General features: G+C 48.9%; 2 protein-coding genes across 4 annotated transcripts in view; one reads left to right on the top strand and one right to left on the bottom strand.

Annotated features, from left to right (window-relative positions):
• Nucleotides 1–4,642, bottom strand: part of CACNA1F (calcium voltage-gated channel subunit alpha1 F) — a 24,476-nt gene extending 19,834 nt beyond the window's left edge. For 2 of the 3 annotated variants that reach the window (XM_006922775.1, XM_025040420.1), the window contains exons 1-8: nt 4,618–4,642; nt 2,944–3,193; nt 2,453–2,558; nt 2,108–2,247; nt 1,716–1,858; nt 1,464–1,616; nt 650–846; nt 438–541 (exon numbers count right to left, since the gene is read on the bottom strand). In XM_006922775.1, the coding sequence (XP_006922837.1) occupies nt 438–541; nt 650–846; nt 1,464–1,616; nt 1,716–1,858; nt 2,108–2,247; nt 2,453–2,558; nt 2,944–3,193; nt 4,618–4,642 (1,118 nt within the window). Of the gene's footprint in view, nt 1–437; nt 542–649; nt 847–1,463; nt 1,617–1,715; nt 1,859–2,107; nt 2,248–2,452; nt 2,559–2,943; nt 3,194–4,586 lie in introns of all 3 variants that reach the window. The other variant, XM_025040421.1, reaches the window with a different exon arrangement.
• A 1,707-nt stretch (nt 4,643–6,349) lies between these two features.
• Nucleotides 6,350–10,018, top strand: part of CCDC22 (coiled-coil domain containing 22) — a 12,635-nt gene continuing 8,966 nt past the window's right edge. The window contains exons 1-2 of the mRNA XM_006922726.3: nt 6,350–6,647; nt 7,743–7,920. Coding sequence (XP_006922788.1) covers nt 6,598–6,647; nt 7,743–7,920 — 228 coding nt within the window. The 5' untranslated portion in view covers nt 6,350–6,597. The remainder of the gene's footprint in view (nt 6,648–7,742; nt 7,921–10,018) is intronic.

Here is a 10,018-nt window from a genome sequence, read left to right as displayed (position 1 = left end):
CTCAGATACCCACATGGCTCATTTCTTCAATCTCTTTCACATTTTTATTCAGATAACACCTTAAAGAGGCCTGTCCTAACTGTCCCCCCCTCCCCATAAGATCTCCCCATTCCTATTTTTATCATTCCTTTCTTTCCATAGCACATATTCCATATAAAACACTACATATATATTATTTATTGTGTATGTTGCTATTATCTGTCTCTCTCTACCAGAATATAATATCCAAGAGGGCAGGGATTTTTGTCTCGTTCCATTCCTAAAACGGTGCTTTGCACACCATAGATGTTTAATGTTGACTGAATGAATGAAGGGGAATTTCAGATGGGTTTTGAAGGCTGCCTAGGATTTTTCCAGGAACAAAAAAAGGGACAGGGCTGAGGGCAGGATGAGGGGAGAATGAGGGCCAAGATGAGGGGAGTATCTAGGCTCCTCACCCACTCAGGACGCCAAGTACAAGATTGAGGACAAAGAAGGACCCAAAGATGACGAGACTCACGAAATACACCCAGGGCAGCTCATACCCCATCGCATCCTGCATCTGGGGAAAGAGAAGGCATACATCCCTCAGGGTACACAGACACACCCATCTGAGCCCAGGAAAGAAAGGCAGGTGCAGCTTCCGCACTCTGCCCGCCCTCCGTCTCACCCAGTAGAGCACGTCGGTCCAGCCTTCCATGGTGACGCACTGGAAGACCGTTAGCATGGCGAAGAAGAAGTTGTCGAAGTTGGTGATGCCTCCATTGGGCCCTGCCCAGCGCCCGCGGCACTCGGTCTGATTCAGCGTGCACACACGCCCTGAACCCGAAGACGCACAGGGCGACGGGTCCTCTTCGGCTTCCATGTCTGCGGGAAGGCTGGAGTTCTGAAATACGAAGCACGCCCACCCGCAGTCGCAGCCACCCTGGAGCCCCGCCCACTTGGGAAGTTCAATTCAGGGTCCTAGATTTTTTTAAATCAAGGGCGACCTTTAGCTCCTGACTCTGCTGGGTCAGGATTATGAACCACTAGGAAGCTGAATCCCAATCACCAGGATATGGGGAACGAGACTGTAAATTTTGGGGCGGAATCTTGTAAATAAGAGTGAGGCTAGAGTTTGGGGGTGGAGTCTTGTGAATTTGGGAGGGACTCTTATAAAGAGGGAGGGGGCAAGGCTTGGGATGTGGTCTGGATGAAGGGTCTGAGTATATGGGGCCAGTCCTGGAGGATGAAGTCTTAAGTGCAGGGCAGGGCTTTGACCGGAGGGTGGAGTCTTGTGATAGGGCGGAGCTATTAGCAAGCGGGGCGGTTGTAGTCTGAGATTGTGGGCGGAGTCTTGAATGTAGCGTTAGGGCTAGTTTACTGGGGGTGGAGCCTGAGCCTGTGGGCGGAGCCTTGTGAATTTGGGTTTCCTTGATAACAGGATGGGGCCTAGGAACCAGTGGAGGGGCGTGTCCTGTCCCGGGAAGTGTGGGCTGGCTGACCGGATCCCAGGAAGTAGCAAGTCTTGTGCATGCGACCGAGAAACAACTCGAGTCCAATGATGGCATAAATGATGATGACGAAGAGCACTAGCAGTGCGATGTGCAGCAGTGGCACCAGTGCCTTCATGATGGAATTGAGCACTATGTGCAGGCCTGTGGGGAACGAAGGGAGGGCGAAGTAGGTATGGGGTACGCTCAGCTCCCCTACCTTTCCCCCCTCCCACCTCCAACTCCGGGGAGCGTTCCACTCACTTGGGACCCCAGACACCAGCCTCAGTGGCCGCAGCACCCGAAATGCCCGCAAAGCCTTCACATCGAAGCCCCCCGGCTTCCCCCCGGTATGCGGAGCGTCCCCAGGTCGTCCAGGGCCTTGCTCCAGTAGCACGCTGAACAACCTGGTGGGAGAGCAAGGGACAAAGCTGGGAGAGTGTCAGGCTTTGGCATCCCCTCCCACCCCTCCCCTCTCCTCAGGAAAGCACAAGTCCCTGTAACCAGAAATGCAAATAGACTTAAATATGTTAATATTCCTGATTCTGGCTGCCAAATGAGGGCAGTCTAAAGCAATCGCCTCCCTGAGTCCTGAATTCAGCGGGCCTGGGGTGGGAAGTTGAACTAGGGTGGGGCAATCTTCCACAGACGCGCACCCGACCACGACGATGATGAAGTCGAGCAGGTTCCAGCCATTGCGGATGTAAGCGCTGGGATGGAGCACCAGCCCGTAGGCCACGATCTTGAGCACCGTCTCCACAGTGAAAATCACCAGGAATACGTACTCTACCTGCTCCTGGGGGTGGAGCCGGAGATTGGGGAATTATTTGGTTTGGGGATTGAGGGGGGTGGGGGAGGGGGGTATAGCTGGTTCTGAGGGTGGGGTTGGGCAGGGGAGGATCATCATCTGGATCAGAGCTGGGCGAGGCCTGGCTGGAAGGCTTGAGGTGTGGTTCTACTGGGCTTGTATCTGACTGGGGGCGGGGCAGGGCAAGCCTCACCAGGTTGTGGTTGGCAGTGTTGGAGTCATCTTCTGGGAAGGGGATATAGACCCCCAGGGCTACGCAGTTGGCAAAGATGGTCAGCAAGATGAGAATGTCGAAAGGCCTCAGGTAGACGTAGTCAAGGACCCAAGCAGAGCAGCCTCAGAATGCCTACATTCTCTTGGGGCCCTCTCCACCCACTGCTCACCCTTGACCCCAAGGTGACCACCCCTGACATTCCCAGCCCCTGTCCTGACCAAGGCCTTGACTCTGAACCCCCCTCCCCCCTCCTGGAAAAGTTAGCCATCTTCAACTCTTGCTGTGATGTAGTCCTTGACCCTTGACCCCCCTGGTGACCTCCATTTCCTTAACTCCCCCTTGGAGCCAGTTCTTGACCCTTGATCCCTGGTGAACTTAGCCCTCCTCCATTCCAGCCCTGACCCAGTCTTTGACTCTTGGTACCCTGATGACCCTCACCCCTAAGGTCTGCCCTAGGCCTTCCAGGATGCTTCCATTCTACGATGCTGATGCAAGACCGCCGCAGAGGGTTGGCCAGGGTGAGGCAGAAGAGTGCCCGGGGTGACCTCTGGGCACTGGCCGCTGCGACCGTCTTGTGCTTACTATGCTGAGTCCTTCGCTTAGGGGTCCCCAGGCCCAATGTTACGCCGATTTCACCCCCTGATTCTGGAGGCCCAGAGCACAGGCCCCATTCGGGACCAGGGCCTGCCCCATTGGCTGGACTGGGCTCTTGGGTGATGTCTGTGTAGAGAAACCAAGTCAGGAGGAACAAGTCATTGGAGAAATCATGGCTACCTCCTATCTGATCCTGTCCCTCTGTCTGAGGGAAGGAGAAAAGAGCATGTAAAATGAGGAAGAGTTGGGGTACCTGGATTAAAGATTAGGGGGTAAGAATTGATGTTGGAATCGATTGGGGGTAGAGTGAGAGTTAATGGGGGAGTGAGAGTGAGATTATCTTTACAAGAGAAGTAGGGTTTGGTGTTAGACTTGGGAGCAGAGTTTAAGTTGGCATGGGGTATGATTAAGTTTATAGCTGGAGGCAGATTTAGGGTTAAATTCAAGTGGTGGATTTTTGGGTTGGGTTTAAATACAGGTTGGTGTGGAGTGTGCTTGAGTCCTGATTTAGGGTTAGGACTGGGTATTTGAATAAGCTGGGATTAGAATTAGGATCAAGGTTAGGGTTGAAGCTGAGTTTGCATGGGATCTGAAGTTTGCATTGGAGTTTTCAGCTAAGAGCATTCCCAGTTCCCATGACCTTGTTTCAGTCTCTGAGGGGCAGTAGACTGGCCTGGTTAAGATCCCCAGCTTTGGAGGAAAGAAGCTGTCTGAGTTTAAATTCTGACTCTACTACTTGGTAGCTGTGTGTGGCCTTGAGTAACTTACATAACCTCTCTGAGCCTCAATTTCCTTATCTGTATAATGCATTATAGGGTTGTGAGGATTAAATGAGTTCAGCATTCAGAAGACTGTTTGGCACATAGTATTCTCATTTTGCAGGTGAGGAAATTGATACAAAAAGAGAGGTTAAATGACTTGATGAAGTGGCTGAGTTGGGAGTCAAACCCAGGCAGTCTTTGACTTCAAGCCCTCATGACTTACTACCACAATTGAGTGTGTGTTTTTGCTTTCTAATTTTTTTTTTGGTCCTAAAAATGGGTCTGTACTCTTTCCAGAAAGTCAGAGGCATATTCACTAATAAATAGTATTTCCATTCAGGGGTTGGGGTTGAGGTTAGGTGACTTTAGAGCTCATGATAAGGTCTGTATCAGTGTTGGGATTTGGACTCTAACAAGGATTTGCCCTCTGGTCGGTAAGGTTTGTGTTAGGATTAGGCTTGGAGCTGGTTTTGGAGTTGAAGTTGGGGTGGGAGCTAGGAGAGGAGTCAGGGCCCGGATTGGGGTTGGGTTTCGGCTAGGAACTGGCTATGGATGGGGCTGGGAGGCCATAGGACACAGTGTCTGGGTCAGGCTGAGCATCAGGGCTCAGTTGGCATTAAGGCTGTGTTTGGGGATGGCTGGGATGGGAACAGGGTGATGTGGTTCTGGTCCCCTAGTGGTTCTCCAGGGGTGGGGTTCCAGTAGGCAGTGGGTGGGTCAAAGGGGCCAAGGGTAGAGCAGAGCCCAGGGTTGTTCAAAGGGTCTGCAGGGGTGGAAGGCTGCTCTCACCTTTCCCGCCTTCAGATGCCGACATCTTCCTTTCGAGGTTGAAGAGCCATCTGCAAACAGCCCCCCTCTATTCCTCCAGCTTTGGAGAGATTAAGGTCACAGGGCGGGGCCATAACAGGGTTGGATGGGATTGTGAACAGGGGTGAAGATGGGACATTTGTAGGCCAGAGCCTGGCAACAAAAAAGGCACTGATTTTTAAAAGTATTTTTACAAAATATGTACCGGCACCAAACAGAAACTAAAATAAGAAAAGTGATATCATTTTCTCAACAGTATTTGAAATTTGAAGTACATAGGAACAAATCTAACATAATATATGTGCAAGATCTCCATAGAAAAAAGTTATCAAATATTATCAAGTGATTAAAGGGGACCTAAATAAATGGACAGATATGTTAAATTAATTGAAATATCAAAACTGTGAGGCTGTCAATTCCTCCCAAAGTGATCTAGAGATTTAATGCAGTCCCAAACAAAATCTCAGGAGATTTTTCCATGGAATTTGACAAAATGATTCTAAAATGTATATGGATATACAAAGGACCTAGAAAAGCCAAAACTCTTGGAAAAAGAAAAAGATGGGAGGACTTATATCAGACATCAAGGCCTGTTATAAACTACAGTAATAAACAGAATAGAGTTTCAAACCTGAGCCCCACATATATGTATGCATGATTTATGACAAATGTGGCACTACTGAGCAGTGGAGACAGGGTATGAATGGTGGTTACGTGGATATTTACTGTGTAATTATTTTTTTGAGAGTATATATATGTATTACGTATTAAAGCATTTATTGAATGCATGAATACTTAGAAACTACAACTTACATAGTGTTTTCTTACTGTGTTGTGTGTGAGGCACATAGTACAATTTGTATTCCATGAATTAATTCTGTTTTAAACCTAGGAAGCAGGTACAATAGCCCCTCCCTTATCCATGGGTGTACATTCCAAGACCCCCAGTGGATGTCTGAAGCAGCAATAGGACCAAACCCTAGATATACTATGTTTTTTCTTATGCTTACATAGGAAAGCACTTTACAGCTTCTCTTTGGCATGTCCAAATTGCCAGCATCACTACTCTTGCACTTTGGGGCCATTGTTAAGTAAAAAAAGGGTTACTTGAACTCAAGCACTGCGATACTGCACAGCGGATCTGATAACAGAGAAGGCTACTAAGTGACTAATGGGCAGGTAGCCTATACAGCAAGGATGTGCTGGATAAAGGGGTGAGTCACGTGGCAGGGGGGGGTGGGCAAAGCCTGCGGCGGGAGAATTTTATCACACTACTCAGAATGGCTCGCAATTTAAAACTTATGAATTATTTATTTCTGTAATTTTCCACTTAATATTTTCAGATGGCTGCTGATCTCAGGTAACTGAAACAGCAGAAAGTGAAACCATGGATGGGGAGGAGGCTACTGTAGTCTTATTATACAGATGAGAAAACTAAGACATAGGGAAACTATGTAACCTGCCCCCGATTGCACATTTAGCAAGTTGAACTAAAGATCTGAGCTAAAGAGCTGAGACTCAGTCCTAGTCCCTTTGTGCTCAAGCCCCTGCCCTTAACTCTTGCAACTGTAATCTAGAAGTTGAATGCTGTCTTAAGTGAATGAGTCAAGAAGCCACTCTCCGTCCCGCCCTCCCAACACAGTCACGCACGCGCGCGCACACACGAAACACGCGCGCGCACACACACAATATATTCCTTTGCTCACTTGGAAGAGCCCACTGGACCGTAGGCGGAAGAACTACAACTCCTAGCAGCCATTGCGCGTTCACGCTGCGCAAGCACATTCGTACCAGGATGCAAGCCTTTCGCTGCATTCACTGTCGGAACTACACTTCCCGGCTCTCCAGTGGCAGCCCGTGACACTCCTTGGACCCCAAGCGCAGAGCCGGGTTTCAACAGCTGCGCCTCTCCTGACCGAACCCGGCCCTGGACCTGGCCTCACACTCGAACACAGCTCCACCATGGAGGAGGCGGACCGAATCCTCATCCACTCCCTGCGCCAGGCCGGCACGTAAGGACAGAGCCCCCACCCACCCCAGAATGCCCATATCTGGGATTCCAAAACTCCGGACCCAGTCACCCGGGAACCTTAGAACCCTGGACCTTGACATCCAGGGCTCTAATTTCCAGGACCATAAACCCTCCTTCCTCTTACATGCGCGCGCGCGCGAACACACACACACACACACACACACAACACACACACACACACACACACACACACACTAACATCAGGAGCCTCCCGAACCCGACACTTGATAAACCCCACACTCAAGGACCCAGACACCTTGAGACCTTAAAACCTTGGAACCTCGAGACCCAGGAACCTGAAATCTGTGGCTCTTGACATCAATACCCTGGGACCCTGGTATCTGGAGATTCTTAGACACTTGTATCCTCAGAACCAGAGAACTTAAAAAACCAGGGACTTCAAAAAACCTGGTAGTGGATACCTGGGAACCTCCAAACCCTGCTTTCCCAACATCTGAGGCTTTTAAAACCCCAGACCCTAAAATCTGGAGGCCTCAGTGCTTGATGACTTGGACACACAGGACTCCTGCATTCCAGGGCCCTAAAAACCCAGGATGCCAACATTTAGGGAGCCTGATTTCTGGATTGCTTGAAACTAGGTGGTCTTATTATCCAGGGATCTTGAATTCAGGGACCCTGACATTTGGAACTTCTGAAAACCCTAGCTTCCCAACATCTAGTCCCAAAACCCAAGCAGTTCAATATCTAGGGTCTTCTGACATGCAGGAAACACTATATATGGAGACCCGGAAAACCAGAGATCATGCTACATGGGCCCCTTATCCTTCCTGACCACAGAAATTTGGGGCTTTTAAGCGTAGGGAAATTGGAGATTTTCTCGACTTAGATCCCTTCCATCCATTATTCTCTTACACCAAGTTCTTAGGACCTGAGGACTTCCTCAGTTCTTAGTTTCCAAATGGAAGTCACATTCATCAACACTCAGGACCTGTCTGAACCATGGCCATCCTCCTCCCCCTACACTAGTCCTCGGGCTTCCAGAAGGCAGCCCAGCCCAGCCTAATCCTTGTTTCCTGAGTGTTCCGCACATCAAGACTGTCTCCTTCTTCTTCAGGGCAGTTCCTCCAGAAGTGCAGACCCTGCGAGCCTTCACTACTGAGCTGGTTGTAGAAGCTGTTGTCCGCTGCCTTCGTGTGATCAACCCTGCTTTGGGCTCTGGCCTCAGTCCCCTGCTGCCTCTTGCCATGTCCGCCCGTTTCCGCCTGGCCATGAGTCTGGCTCAGGCCTGCATGGTGAGTGCCCTCCTCTCAATACACACGGCCTCTTCCTTCCTCCTTCACAAATTCACCAAGCTCCTTTGAAACTCTTGCCTTTCCTCTCTATCACCTCCCCTTGTGGCTTAGCATTAAGGCCGCTGGCTCTGTGGTCAAACTGCCTTAGTGGTTCAGACCCTCACTGCAAAACTTGCTAATCGTGTGACCCTAACCCTTCTGGGCCTCAGTGTCCTTCCTTATCTGTGAAATCGAGATGATAAAATTAGGGTTGTTATGAACATTAAATGAGTTGATCCAGTTTGTACCTGAGCTGCCTCTACCTCAGGCATTTTAAGCTTAGCACCAGGAATTTTCCCCCTATAGTATCCATTTACCAGTTCCAGAAAAGGCTCTGCTTGGTTCACATGCTCATTCCTGAGTTAACCACTGTGTACTGTGATTGGCTACTCTTTCAGGATCACATGGAGTTGGGGTAGGGATGGTTATCCAAAGGAAGATATGCTAGTTAACCAAAACAGTGTGTGCACTTTTGCACTAACACTGCACTCTGCCCTGTGGCAGCCACACATATCCTGCCTCTTATGAGAATAATTCCAGAACTGTCTCTACATAGATAATGTGCCTTCTGATGAAGCATTATGCCTCCCCAGTACAGACCTGTGTCCAGTTACTAATCTAGGGATTCTCAGTAATGCCATTTCTCCTGGCTCACTAGCTCTGTGACTTTGGGCTGGTCTCTTAATCTGTTTAGGCCTATTCTTCATGTGTAAAGTGGGTGTGATAATTGTAACTACCACATAAAGGTACTATGAGAATTAAAAATGAGTTAATATATGAAAAGCTGGATATAATAAGCTTTGTGTAAGTGGTATTACTATTATTGGGTAGGTCTGATCTGGCTGCTTGCATTCCAGCAACCTGCGGCTACATAATTAATGTGAATATGTCCAACATACCCAGTATATCATGGTAGAGGGTCAATAGAGTAACTACAGTGAACACTTCCACTTAAACCCAGGGGACAGGGTGGTCAAGTTTCTTGAATTTGGACCTTACCTGTGCAGCGTCTGTCTCTTAGCAATAGGTCTCAGAGTTCTACCCATCTCTTAGCTCTCATATTCACCCAGCTCTCAGGAGTTCTCAAGTTCTTCTGACTGGGCCTCCTGGTGGCCTTATGAGGCAGGCAGTCTGTCCCGTGTCCCAGGGCTGTATTCTTGAGGATGGCACTTGATAAAGGGGAAGTTATGTCCTCTATTTGGCAAGGAGAGTGCATAGTGGGAGATGTTGAGGGGCAGGGGTCAGTTTCCCCAGTTGTGTTCCTCTTTTTTCTTAGTGCTGTCACCCACCGGATTTAGTGCTGACTTGCTTTTGCTCACACTAAATTTAGTGTGGAGCCTAGAGTATAGCTTTTTTAGTGATGAAGGGGCTTGTGTGGTTGTCTGGCCTCAGAGCCTCGGTTGTCTGCAGCAGGCAGAAAGGGTGTCTCTTAACCCAGTTGAGTGCTGCCCCTGGAGCCCACCTCTGTTCAGCACTGCCACCTTCTGGTGTCTGCCTTTTCATGTGCCACCACTATTCCTGACACCACTTTCTGCGACTCAGCCACCTCCATATTTTGGTGTCTGTCACTTCACACACCTGACTCCTAGAATGAGTTTCTGTATCAGTCACAACTCTTTGATTGCAGGTATTGAAAAAAACCCAAAGTAGCTTAAAAGCCAGTGGTTTTCACACTTTTTTTTGACTGTGACCCAGTACACACATATGTGTATAATAATGAAGTTTTCCGAGTGCGTACTCTGTGCCAGGTACCATGGTAACATGGTGTAAACTCATTTAATTCTCATGACGACTTTCTAAGGTAGGTACTGTAGGTACCTGTTTGTATTCCTTTTTTTCACATGAGGAAAATGAAACACAGAGAGGTTAAATGACTTGCCTGAGGTCACACAGTTGGTAAGAGGTAAAGCTTAGATAGGAACCCAGGAAAGTCTGATTTCAGAGTCCATGAAGCTCCCGACGAACAGCAACTCTGACATAAAAAGGCTTTCTTTCTGGGCTCAATTCTCAGTCCCCACCCAGAACCTTGATGGGCCCTTTTCTCCCTTAGCAGCCACTA

Source organism: Pteropus alecto, unplaced genomic scaffold (assembly GCF_000325575.1).
Source record: "Pteropus alecto unplaced genomic scaffold, ASM32557v1 scaffold669, whole genome shotgun sequence".
NCBI lineage: Eukaryota > Metazoa > Chordata > Mammalia > Chiroptera > Pteropodidae > Pteropus > Pteropus alecto.
The sequence above is the reverse complement of the archived record's forward strand: the minus strand, read 5'-3'. Positions and strand labels throughout refer to the sequence as shown.